The following is a 14279-nucleotide window of genomic DNA, read 5'->3' on the forward strand; positions in this document are numbered from 1 at the left end:
TTGGCAGTTCACTATCTTTTAGAAAGACTGGTTTCATTAATTTGTCCATGTTGTATACCGACGAAGTTCAATGAATGCCACAAGTTTTGAAATACTTGGATAATAGTAGTGAGTAGATACTCACCGATGCGTCGTATAAACACGTTGAGACAAAGTCCTCACAAAAGTTACAAAAGTTTCAGCTTGAAATGCAAATAAACAAATGAATATCACAAACATTCACACTATATACACTTTTCGCGCAGAAATCTGCACTCCAGAAGCGTTTAAACTTCCAAAATTGTCAAAAAGACGGGAGCTAGAAGAAAAGCGTCCTTCCACCTACTCGTCACGTGACCTCCTCTTCTCATAATTTCTAAAATTTCAATAATTATAAGTTAATTTAAATAATCAATTCACATATTTAATATGATTTCTTAATATCTGACACTATAGGCATTCTGCCCGCCTTGTTCGCCCATCTTCTTTTTGATGCCCTGTTCACACGACGAGTTTAATTCGCAGTAAATTAATGCGAAGTAAACTAATGCGAATCAAACTAATGCGAATTAAATTGCGTTCACACGACAACTAATGCGAAGTAAACTAATGCGAATTAATTTTTTTCTTCTACAGTCAGGCGTCAGTAAGTCTATTATGACGTCATTTGTAAATCACGTCATGTACGCAGAGCCATCCTTTGATAAATCATGTAGTGGCTACAGGTATTCATTGATTTTAGTGATTAACATACTTTCCCTCAATTTTTGAACCAAATATAGCACAAATACCTATATATAACCACCAACACGTGTCCTGTGACTTAATTCTGGCCTTACGCATGCGTCAAAATTTAATTCGAATTAGCTTCGCTTAGCGTTCACACGGAGCTAATGCGAAGTAATTTAATGCGCAGTAAATTAATTCGAATTAAACTAATTCGCATTAAATTCTCCGTGTGAACGCTAAGCGAAGCTAATTCGCAGTAACTTTACGTTTAATTCGAATTAAACTCTCCGTGTGAACAGGGCATGAGAATGGCCCTATACGGTATATAAAAATACTAGTAATTTTATGTATCGTTCAGGGCCATCTCATGTGTTTTTGTATCTAATAAAAATTCTCAAAAGCTGGGGTGGGGGTAGGGGGAGTCACCATCCATTCTCCAGGTACCTGTGATGAAATACGGACCCCTGGATATTTCAAATAACTGTTAGTCCAATCTGAACCAAACTACATGGATGGTCGTAGCCTGGTCTTTATAGAGAAAATTATTCAGTTAGAAAATTAGAACCGGAGAACTAATTTTTTAACTGATTTATTTTCTCTACACAAACCCCTGTGTGATAATTTGTCAAAAAAAACCAAGTTTTAAAACTCAATGAGACGCCAACGCCGATACCGGAGCAATATTCTCTACTGAGAAGTCGACGGCTCGTTTCAATACTCCCCCTCAAGTTGCGGGGGAGTATTGAAACGAGCCGTCGACTTCTCAGTAGAGAATACCGGAGCAAAAGCACACCTCACTCTCGACTTTGATTGAGCGCTAAAAACAATCCGGAAACTTTAGGCTTAGTCGTATCCACTTCGTATAGTATAATCTCCGTGCTTAAAATAGGAAATGCAGACGGGTCGCAACACCATCAAACGTTTTCTGCAAACCAAAAACTTTCTTCAACAATCGTTAGAAAAATGCATCATATTACAACGTGTCTTCTCAAACAGTGCAACACAATCAACAGATTGGTGGGAGATATATCACAGGCAAAAGAAGAAACTGGAGGGTAAAATCAATGTCAACATCGAACTTTCGATTCATTGTTATCATGGGACTTTACATCCAAAATTGAAGTAAAGTCTAGAGAATCTTGCATGCCTTATCATGCGTTTACCACGTGCTGAGTGGAAATGATACATATTTCAATTTATGCAGTAGAATCTTGTTTCTGTTCTCTAACTCTAAGTCTTTGTCAGGTCCAGTACAATCTCTTGATTTAGCTATATAGCTTTAAATAGCTATATAGCTTTATTAAACTATTCAAAATAGCTTTTATATTTAGCTAATATATACAGTTTTTCACAAAAAATGTTTTTTGCTGAAAATAAACAACTAGTCGCATGTATTTGACTCTTCATACATGTACTATGGACTATTAAAACAACAACCGAAATCAAAGAAGATAGTTCTAACTTTGCAGCTTTTGAATACTTTAAAGCAAAAAGAGAATTTCTATTGTTAGACTAACTGTCCACTACCTTGGGTGCCTTGAGGCAAGGAAAAGTATGATTGCTTCTCATTGTGCTGAACTGTTACCAATCAATTATCCTTTTGAACATAATTTGTCTCCATTATGATATCATTGCAGAAGTAACTGTATCAGTTGCTTTATATAGCCTCAAAACTTGCAGAACTTTGAGTACAAAGTCTCTCAAGGAGATGTAATTTGATGAGTGATTTTTACATGCATTATTTTAAAAAGAGTTCAAAGTTGTATATCATCACTGCACCAAGGTGCGCTTTTTTGTACATAATGAGAAAATTACACCTTTAAGAAAAAAGTGTAGTAAAATAGCTAAATTAAGCTATACTGAATAGCTTAATAAAGCTATATAGCTATTTAAAGCTATATAGCTAAATCAAGAGATTGTACTGGACCTGTTTGTGTTACTTGTCAAGGCACTTAATGTTGCCTCTGGCTCTGAAATTGAAAATATTGTGTTTTTCAACTTTGTATGTGACTTTTCTTGTTGGATGGGGGTGCCGATGGGGATAAGGTATTCCCTTTAGAGAAGTGGACAGGCTTTCGCCTACATCCACTTTTCTTTGCAGCCTTCATGACTTTTTTTCTGGAAAACATAACACACAGAACGCGATGAGGTGACAGCCTACGCTTCAACTGACATCTTTTGTCTGAAATGTGTTTGGTTATACGTAACAGACATACAGATCTTTTATCCATATTTACAAGTTTTCATTCCCAGATTCAAACTAATGCTTTTCTACCATAATCGAAAATCCTCGGCTGACAACGCTATGCTCCATGCAGTGTGCAAGGCACAACCCATATATAGAATTTTTTGCTCAAAATTTAAATCCCAGATGGAAAACTTGTGAAAATGGATTAATAATACGTAAAGGTTGGTTTTCCTGTGACATTTGTTTGTATTTATGTTGAAATTGTTAATTTAACACATCTCTTATGTAAAATCAGACTAGTTCAGACAAAATATTAGTTAAAGTGTAGGCCATCACCGGTTCTACATTTTACACGTTTTCCAGCAAAACAACATGAAGGCTTATGTGACGAGAAGTGGATGTAGGCGAAAGCCTGTCCAACCTCTGAAGAGAATAGGGATGAGGGGTAATTTGTAGTGTGCTCTGTGAAGCAAATGAGATTTACGTGTAATTAATAATTAAGTGCCCCCAAATATTAAAAAATCAATGGGAGCTGTATCAACACTTATTGCAGGTTCATTCTATGCTTCTAAAAATTTTAATTTTCAGAGAGTTTCAACGATCCTGTGCATATAAACCCTCATGCTATATTTGCCAACAATGAGACATCTTTAAGTGAAATTGACATCTATGGCTTTGACTATGACTACACATTGGCATGTTATAAGCCAGAATTACATCATCTGATTTTCGAATTGGGGCGGGATGCTCTCATTCAAAAACATCGGGTAAGTATGTCCTTCTTGGATTGAAGAATGTTTATTACTTTATATATATTTTATCTACTGTAAATCAGTTTTTACTTTCAAGAACTTTATTTTCATGTAATTATGCAAGACAGTGTGCTCACAAAAAAATTGATTCTTGCGTATAACAGTATTCCTTAGGATTATATAGAGCAATATTATAAAAAACCACAATATATGAAAATTTTGTCTTGCTTATCAAGAGCCAATGCCTATCTCACAAAAATTAGGTTTGGAGATAGTCCAAAAAGGAGTGCAACTTTTTGTGTGCAATAGACATACAGTTTTTTCTATGGGTGGACCTGTAGCTCTCTGGTCATCCATCCCAATTTTTTTAGACCAGCAAGCTACAGATCTGCAGCTAGAATTGACATAGAAAATAATATTTAAAAAGCTATATGCTTAATAATTGTTATATTTTTTTGTTGAACTTGAAGTATCCTGATGAGTTAACCAACATAGAGTATTGTCCAGACTTTGCAGTGAGAGGGTGTCACTATGATGTTAAAAAGGTAAGGCAAAGATTTCTAAATATTGGTATGACTGCGAGGGCTATAGAACTCTAATAATGGTGAGAAAAATCAATTAATAACCCAATTTTTGAAATTTCATTATGAGTAAGTTATGAAAAATCACTTTTATCATTATGTGGTATCATTGGTATAGCATTGGGGTGCATCTTTGAACAGGATAAATTCGTAAAGTTGCATTGTCTCTTTGATGGACGACTAACATTTCACTTGTTCATTTACTTTTGGAAAATTGCATGCCAATAATGTATTCAAATTTTACTTTTGCTTTTAGGTGTAATATATGATAAGATTTAATAAATTTTAACATTCACTGCAAATTGTTGATTCCATTGTTCTTTTGATTTACTTATATCTAAGGCCCGCTCACTGGATAACAACATTAAACTCTCTTTCTTGCATAGAAACAAATTGACTCTGTTCTGGTTTACTTTACTTTCAGGGCTTGTTGCTGAAACTGGATTCCTTCCACAACATACAGTTAGGAACTGTATACAGGTAATACTAGTACCAGTAGAAACTGTATACAGGTAATTCTTGTACCAGTAGGAACTGTATAAAGGTAATTCTTGTACCAGTAGAAACTGTATACAGGTAATTCTTGTACCAGTAGAAACTGTATACAGGTACATGTAATTCTTGTACCAGTAGAAACTGTATACAGGTAATTCTTGTACCAGTAGAAACTGTATACAGGTAATACTTGTACCAGTAGAAACTATACAGGTAATTCTTGTACCAGTAGAAACTATACAGGTAATTCTTGTACCAGTAGAAACTGTATACAGGTAATTCTTGTACCAGTAGAAACTGTATACAGGTAATTCTTGTACCAGTAGAAACTGTATACAGGTAATTCTTGTACCAGTAGAAACTGTATACAGGTAATACTTGTACCAGTAGAAACTATACAGGTAATTCTTGTACCAGTAGAAACTGTATACAGGTAATACTTGTACCAGTAGGAACTGTATACAGGTAATACTTGTACTGGTATATGCATTGAATTTTGAAAGTGTGCATGTTTTATGGAAAATAGTTCTTATACATGTATATACGAGATCTCCCATCCTTTGTCATTACATTGTCATGACTCATCTTGTTAGAGTTGTGTCTCCTTTCTATTGTAGAGGTACTAAAGGACTCAGTGACGAGGCGGTGAAAACTTTGTATGGAGGGATACATGTCTCACTGGAGGATATGAATACGTTTTATGGAACAGTTAAGTTATCTCAACCACAAAGACCCTATTGAACTTGAATTAACCACTTACAAACTGTATAATATATGACTTAGTTTAGAGGAAAATATGAACCAATAATGAACATTTATTGAATTTAGGAGTTTACCAGTATTTTAAGTACCGGTATTATTTGCATAAATTGTATTTTGACATTCTTATTTTTGTTTTCAGGGACCAATGTACCAGCTGGTTGACCTATTTGCACCTCCAGAAATGACACTTTTATGCAATATTACAGATGTAAGTTTCAGGAATTTAAAAAAAAGAAATGTGAAAAATTAAAAGGTTTTTCTTCAATCATTTATACAGAATTGTTGCATTGTGATGAACTCATAAGTCAGTCTCTGTCGATTCACTTTGTATAAAATAGAAAATGTATTTTGAAAAAAAAAATCTCAAGCACATTTTTAAAATATTATGAATGCAAGAGTATAATTTATTGTTACATAATTTCCTAGGACTGTAATGAATATTCATTAGTGCCATGCAGGGCTCGACATTAACACTTGTCCAGTACCAGTGAAAAGAAAATACAGACAAGTGAATATTGCTGGGCACTTGTCGGGTTGGACAAGAGCATTTTAATGTAAAGGAGTCTATACAAAATAAAAAGAACGACTGTTGAAAGCTAATCGGTAGTTTCAAGACGGAAGCTGTACATAAAATCCAGACTTCGATCCCGATTTGTATCTCTATATCAATATTGAGTTCATATTTGATCAGGATCGAAGTTCACTAATTGCAAACTACTGAAACCAAAGTCATGGAAGATAGGAACCAAAGTGTGGATTCTGTCTGATGTCGACAGGGTCACTTGTGGACATTTATGTTATTGTCAGGACAGAAAGCCTAAATTAAATTTCGTTTCGTAAATGTGTTTGTTGTACATGTATTTATCAATAACATTACGAATCAATTAAGCACATGTCATGTGTAATGGACTTTATTTTAATTTTCAAATGGAAACTATTAGATCTTTATTGAAAATTTTTCGGACAAGTGAATTAAGTTGAAGATCGGACAAGTAAATGTCTTGGACAAGTAGGAAAAAAAGTTAATGTCGAGCCCTGCCATGTTAAATTTAAAGAAATCTGACTTTCTCTCTCATAGGAATTCTTCATCCACAGGATATTACAGAGAATTGAACCATAATTCCAGAATTAATTTCTTCTTTCATTATTTATAGTTTTTCATGGAGAATGGTATACCATATGATCCAGAGTATGTGTTCCATGACGTCAGGGTAGGTAAATGCATTAACAACTTTGAATTTTAATGAGAGCAGGTTAAAGACATCATTTATTAATGATACATTTATGTGAAAGTTTACCACATTGAAGGTCAGTCCACTTGTCAGTATTCCATCTGCAAGTATTAAACTTTGCTTAAGTTTGGTCTTTGAAAGTCATAAAAAGTCAAAACAGAAAATGCTATGCAAGTATCTGTATACATTGTATGTACAGTTCCTGTGTAATTTAACATTTCACAATTAAGTCATAGTATTGAATTTCTGTGATGTTCTGTGAAAAATGGAAGTTTTTCTTTTCAAAAGTAGTTCTCATTAATTTCTACATGGTTTATTTAAACAATAAAATGCTTTCTTTGTTTGTTATTACTGGAATTAATGGAAGCAGCTGTTGCAGAAAAAATACATAACTTGTGTAAGTGGGTTAATTACCATTATGTTAATTTTTTCTGCAATAGCTGCGACCGTTAATTCCAGTAATAACAAACAAAGAAAGACATTTTATTGTTTATATTTATATCTGTTTAAATACTCATTGAAAGTAGGATTAAAAAGATTAATTATTTTATTAATGATGCGAATGTCTTTAAACGTTTCATTGATGGAACAGCCACTGATTAAGAAATCTGTACAGGCGACATGCCTAATGAAGTTCATGCAGTGATTAACGCAATGGGTATTCTTAAGAAATAAAGGAGAAAATATACAGTGGATGTAAATATTCTAAGCTAAAATGAAATAAAATGGTGTTTGCTACATGTATGAACTGTAATAGACATTTGATTTTTAATTTGTAAATTTTCAGTCAGCTGTCCAAGGTGTTCACAATTCTGGTCAACTTCATAGTCAGATTATGGCTGATCTGGGTAAGATCTTGTCTGTTTTATCAATTCACAGCAAAACATGGTAAAAGCAAACATGCCTAATGTAGAATACTGTTATAGAAAAGTCCTTAGGACCTGTAAATTTATATTGCTATATCTGTATTTAATTATATTTGTACAGGTGTATTAGAATATATAAAGTGAATTCTAGGTACATGTGTATAGATTTTTTTCCTTCAAGTAGGACTATCAATTTTTTATTTTGGAACTCAGGAAGTATTAAATGTAAACTTTAATTAGCATGAAGTTTTAAAGTTTTCGTATTGAAGTTTAAATGTAGTTTTGTTTTTAAAAAGTTTAATCAATATTTTAAGGATGAGATCTTTAAAGTTCATAATAAAATATGTAAATTTCATATTTTTTATCCTCTGTGGGTAGGTTGTGGGGGTTGAATATTGCATGCGACATTACAGGCTTTTCTTCCATACATAATACATGTATATTACTACAAACAAGTTTGCTATATGCAGAAATTTGCTGCATACAAATATTTAATATGTATATAATATTTGAAGATTCTGGAGGATTGCTATATGCAGAAATTTGCTGCATACAAATATTTAATATGTATATAATATTTGAAGATTCTGGAGGATTCGAAAAAAAAAGACATATATCTCTATCAATTTGCTATATCAGCATCCATACAAAGCAAGTTTTAATTAGCTTTGATGTTCAGTCAAGGGCATCCTGGAAACAAGTTATTTTTAAAATAATTTGTTTATAAGTTATTGAATGTCATTATTTTGGGTTATCTTTCCCTTATTATGCTTATTCCAGTTATTGATACTTTAGTATTCATTATTGTAAACCTACTGGTAACTGAAAAACTTTATCCATGCTGCACTTGGAATATTAAAGTAGATGGAAAAGGTTCAAGACAGTAAAAGTGATTTATCTTTAAGATTTAATGTTGAAATTCCCAAATAATAACTTATTTCAGTTATTTCAACCTTAACCTCCCTCACTTTAGCACTTTTGCACAAAAATTTACAGTTTCTTACAAAAAAATGTAAGACACAGAAATTGTACAGTAATATCCAAGGATTTTAGGAAAATTAGTCTCACTTTTGGAGGAATTTGTGTAATTGACCTCTGAAATGTTCATGAAATGGAATTATTTTTTCCTTAAAAATATCATGATATTTTGATAAATATCATTCTATCTGCTCAGGAGATATGAAGTATGTTGAGTCTATTAAGAGAAGTACATATATTTACAACTCTCTTTAATAGCCTTACACCATCTTAAATCAACAGCAAACTCAAAATATTGATGTTTTTTGGCAAAATTGTTAGGCATTCTATATTTTTAGCATTAACTCAAATGAGTTATTTCTTTGTTTCGTAATAAATAAGTGAAGTAACCTAAAAAAGTTATTTTGAAAAATAACTTGATTCCATCATGCCCTGACTGATGTTTAAAAAGTTTTTTTTCCTGGCATTCACTTCGAGTATTTTGTTATTGAACACAGGAAACTTCTTTTTATGAGAGAAACATAACACTGTATTTTATCTTGTGTGGGTTGTCATTTGTCAAAAAGTACCAATCGCGATGGTATTTCATGTTGCAAGAAATTTTAATTTTTTATAAGCATTTAATTGTTTTTAATAGTTATAATGATAGCTTTCACGATGGGTTTTATTTTGCAGGAAAATGATGAATCGTGAACATGGTTAAATTAAAACCATCGTGATTATTTGCCATCTACAGTACATGTATCACATTCAATCTGGATTTTTTTCTTTTAGAGAGGTATTTAGACAAAGAAACGGGCATTAACCTTTTACTTGAAACTCTGGTTGATAAGGGGAAAAAACTTTTCCTGATCACCAACAGTGGGTTCCCTTTTGTGTAAGTTTGAAATATTTGAAATTGAATTATTACATGTTAAAATATCTCCTCAATTTTCTTTAAAAATACATATATGCCACTTAATTTATCCTTGAAATTGACCTAGTAAAATACTGTACGTATACATAAATTGGCATATTCAAAATTAAGCATAATCACTGTCAGAGTATGGATTTGTTGGCGTAATCATGAATCAGTGGTATACTTGTCCATGCCTATATTGTATATCTATAAATGATATCCTAGCGGTATTCATGAATAAGCACATCCTTTTCTACGCTAAAGCTGCTAAAGTATGAAGCCCGCTTTTTTAAGTACACATACAGTATCTCACAGTGTAACTTACATGTATCACAGTATAACTCTTGAAAATGATATTTTGAACTCTCCTTGGAACTTTCTTAGATCATGGAATAATAAGAATGAATTTCATTTATTTTGTTGCAGTGATGCTGGAATGAAATTCATGATGGGTGATAACTGGAGAGATTTGTTCGAAGTGATCATAACCAAAGCTAGAAAACCAAAATTTTTCAATGAAAGTAAAAGGTAGGCTTAAAACTTTGGTAAATATTGATTTAATGTACTTATGAAGGTAACAAGTTTGTTGAAGTTCTGACAAAACACCATCCTTAAGAACTTCTAAATATAGATTTGAGAAATGGTGATAAGAATCTAGACATTTCAGGATTTCTTTTTTCCTTTCAGACCTTTCAGAATTTATGACCCAGATACCCACAATGAGTCCTATGACAGAGTTTCAAAGTTGAGCAAAGGAAAAATCTACCAGCAGGTGAGAACGTGATACAAAATGTATTTTGTTTTTGGATAAGAGAAGAAATCATAGGTACATGTATAATTGTAATGGAAGAGGACAAAGTTATCAGAGTATTGTCTTTTGATTACATGTAGGTATAACAATGCATACGTTTATACACAGCCAATTGTGCCTAACGTTAATTTAACATGAAAGTACCATTAAACTAACATCAAACTAACATTATTTTAATATATGTTAATTTCTAACATTTTTTTCTGTAGATCACTTAACTTTTTGACAAGTTGGCGAGATAGTCATTGACTCCTGATTAGCTGACAAAATTGTAAATTGTGGTTATTGCTCTATGTAACCTTAAGGAATACTAATTAAGCGAGAATAAAAATTTCGCAAGCACACTGTCTCAAGTAATTACGCGAAAATAAGGAGGCAAAATGTGATTTGTAACATTAGTGCACAATTGGCTGTGTTTGTACGTCAGAAGTTAGGCGATTCTATTGAAATTGGCATACCGTAAGGCAAAAAAAAATGTAATTTCTAAGTCTATGTCTACATTCTTAAGGGTGCCTCATTACCCTTTTATTGCTAAATCAATAAAATAAAAACACCAAAACACCCCCCTCATCATTTTTTGAGGTTTTGTACAATGTAAAAAGCTGCCTCATCATGTTTTGGGGGCAATAAAAAGTAAAAAAAAAATGCCTCCCTCCCTCATCATATTTCTTGAAAAAAGGCCCGAGAACCAAGGAATTAATTTTGCATGGCCTAAATCTGGAAATTTTTACGTCAATTTTATTTTGCGAATTCGGGTCAAAATGCTGTTGATTAATTTTTACGTTTCAAAACTTTGCGAATGACCATTGCTTTGTTTACAGTTTCTTACTGGTGATTTATTTTTAAGAAAAATATTTTTGCGAATGCAATGAACTAGCAAATTTGTAAAAATTTATCTACAGCAAAAATTTCCAGATTTACGGTATTTGCTTGTTGAAAATCAGTTGTTATTTTTTAAGGGAAATTATTACATGCTCCAGAGTATGACAGGATGGTATGGATTCAATGTTTTATATTTTGGGGATCATGTCTACAGTGATTTGGCCGTAAGTTATCTTGATATTGGTGTGTTGCATTTCCTTTATCTATAGTGAAATGTATGTATAATTAAAACACTGAAATTTTAGAAGTCAATTTTTTTTTTAAATCACTTTTTTTTTTTAAGGATCCTTCACTGAAGCATGGTTGGAGAACAGGAGCCATTATTCCAGAATTAGAGGTATAGAGAGATGTACATGTAAATACAGGTCTATATGGTGCAAATTTATGTATATAAAGTATTGTTACTACTATTTTTTGTAAAAAGAACATTATATAGAAAACTTTTGACACCATTTGTACAATTATAAGTATTATTTTCTTTTCAGGCTGAGATAATAAAGTCCAATAATCTAGAATACCAACTAGCTGTTAAATGGTTGTGTACTTTACAAGATTTGATTGAAAGTGCTCAGGTAAAAATAAAAGAAAAAAAATCCAAATTTGTCTTTTACAAAAACATATATGTTATCTATTTTATTGTAAATATCAGATTCAGGGAATAAAGTCTAAATGTTATTTACTTTCTTTACAGATGGATAAAACACAAGATACTAGTCAGATCAGACAATGTTGGTTAGATGAAAGAAAGAACATCAGGTAATTTGTCTTCAGTATTTAAAATATCTAGTATGAGCATTAAAGTTTATTATTGTTAATTTATAAGTATTGTAGACCAAAGAAAAATAAAATGACTGTGTTCTTCAAACAATCAATGCTTGAAAAATATAGCAAGCAAATTCAAAGGATTGTGGCCCCATGCTTTCAGTGTCTTTTTAGTTGTTGGGGATGCATTTACGTGTTTGTGTGTCATGCCTTGTGTGTCCATCATACAAAAAAGATATAATTTATTGAATAAATAAAAGCCATGTCTCTTCTGAAGCAAACATATTATGGCCTTTGCCTTTATTTACTTTTGAAAGGTATCCTTTTTCATGCAAAATTAATTCAAATGTTGCTATTTATATTTCAGGAATTATACCAAGTCTCTGTTTAATGCTCAGTTTGGAAGCATATTCAGGACCTATCACAATCCCACCTACTTCTCTCGGAGGCTGGCTCGCTTTGCTGATCTATACATGTCCAATGTGGTCAATCTTCTACATTATCCTATAGACCATACTTTCTATCCTCGACGCATGGAGCTTCCACATGAACCTCATGTTGTACCTAGAGAAATCAAGGGAGAGAAGCAGTGTTAACAACAGTGAGGTTAGGTACCAATTGAAAGTATGGAGTTAAAAGGTGTGTACTAGCACTCAGTGCTAAGAGATATTACAAAACCTATAGTCTAATAACAACTTTGAGCATACATGTTAACCTATTGTGATGAAAAAGAGGGAGATTCAGACCTCAAAAGCGGTAGCATTGCGCGCGTGTTGTTTAACGCTTGGATTATCGATATCTTTCATGTAATATACATGTATATTATAAGCCTTAAATGAAATCAGGTACCTACACTAATTAATCTTAAATATCAACAGCAAAGAAGAAGACAGAAACACCTTAAGTTTGACATAAATTGTACAAATTCAAATATTTTTCATGCTCATCATTTTGCTTGGATTGGCTGCTTTACTTAGCCTTTTGAAGAGTGATCTTTGCTGAAATAGCCTAGAAGCCATAATTCTGAATGTTCATTCAGTTTTTAAACAAAACAAATGATGGCATGGTTTAATCTAGATCTAAAACAAGTTCGTATCTTTCGTTATATAAATCAGATTTCCCGCGTTTATCGAAAACGAAAGTAGAGATGTGCCACATGGCTTGGTCAATCGAGTGATTTCTATTGACTTTATTGATAAAGTTGTGAGCTTCTGTGCTTTTAAAGACAATGTCAAATGTTTTCATCTAATTCTTAAAAGCTGTATCTCCTTTTTCATGGCAGGGATGTTGATTAATTTATCGTAACCAATGTAATCACTGGTAGGCTTATGTTGTTGTCGTTGTCAAACCCGTGCTTGAAATCTATGTACAAAAAAAGCGTTTGTATGATTCCGTGTCAAATCACGCGATATCTAGCGAGATTTTATGAGAGTGGCTTCAAAAATGGATACCCAAGCGAACCAAAAATACTTTAGACGCAGCTTTTGTAGAAAAGCGGTAGATTTCTGAATTAAATCGGTAGGCGGGAGATGGAGTGAAAAAGCGGTAGACTCCCGCCTAAATTGGGAGAGTTAACATGTATGCTTTGAGTGAAAGTGTCAGAGTGACAATGAGTTTCATTTTCTGCTGAGATTTTGAAGACAGTGGGGTAACATGAAAAAGTGTGATTTTTTTTTAAATTTATAATTAATTTTGAGCATAGGGTAAAATTCAACAAAGGTAAATACTGGTAAAAAGAAATGATATTAAGTTATTTTGTGTTCTTTTAGATGTAATACCATATTAAGCAGAATTTTTAGAGAGGATTTAATTTTGGCATTTTTAGCGAGAGTGCTGAGATTGCTTAAATTTAATATAGCTAAAAATTAATTACTTTTTTTTTTGTAAAAGCTTCTTTAGTGAACGTTTTAAAATCGCTAAAATTGCATCCGGCTAAAATTAAAATACCAATTTTTAAGGACAAATCGCTAAATTTGTGTCTGGCTAAAATTTCCACTTATATGGTATTATTTTATTGAGATTGGTATTAGCTTAATATAAATAAAAACAGGTATAATGAATATTTGATGACTAAAATCTGTAAATTTTTTCAAGAAATTTCAGTATCATATTTCCATATAGGGCATTAGGCTTCATGTAATGATCTTAAGATTATAAAAAGTTGAATGAAAGAAATCTTTGCAGTTGTTAGCTATGAGATAAATTGTTCCATTTTATCTTTGCAAGCATAATAGAGAATGTACCAGTGTATGTAGGTGATAGATATTTTGAGTGAGTAGGAAATTTATTGTTGTCAGAGTTTTAGCTAGAGCAAATGATAATAAAGCTATGTGTGATAATAAAATTATTGTTTCATAGTAGTAG

General features: G+C 32.3%; 1 protein-coding gene across 1 annotated transcript; it reads left to right on the forward strand.

Moving 5' to 3' along the window:
- Nucleotides 1-1574: 1574 nt before the first annotated feature.
- Nucleotides 1575-12611, forward strand: LOC134230063 (5'-nucleotidase domain-containing protein 3-like). Its single transcript, XM_062711837.1, has 16 exons — nt 1575-1763; nt 3485-3663; nt 4119-4193; nt 4654-4709; nt 5342-5432; nt 5626-5694; nt 6641-6697; nt 7506-7566; nt 9337-9439; nt 9887-9988; nt 10148-10232; nt 11231-11317; nt 11437-11490; nt 11639-11725; nt 11845-11909; nt 12283-12611. The coding sequence occupies exons 1-16, from the start codon at nt 1601-1603 to the stop codon at nt 12509-12511; spliced, it is 1563 nt and encodes a 520-aa protein (XP_062567821.1). The 5' UTR covers nt 1575-1600; the 3' UTR covers nt 12512-12611.
- The last annotated feature ends 1668 nt before the right edge of the window (nt 12612-14279 follow it).

The sequence above is a fragment of the Saccostrea cucullata genome, unplaced genomic scaffold, assembly GCF_032062105.1.
Source record: "Saccostrea cucullata isolate Sc308-1 unplaced genomic scaffold, CSIRO_AGI_Scuc_v1 ctg218, whole genome shotgun sequence".
Taxonomy (NCBI): Eukaryota; Metazoa; Mollusca; class Bivalvia; order Ostreida; family Ostreidae; genus Saccostrea; species Saccostrea cuccullata.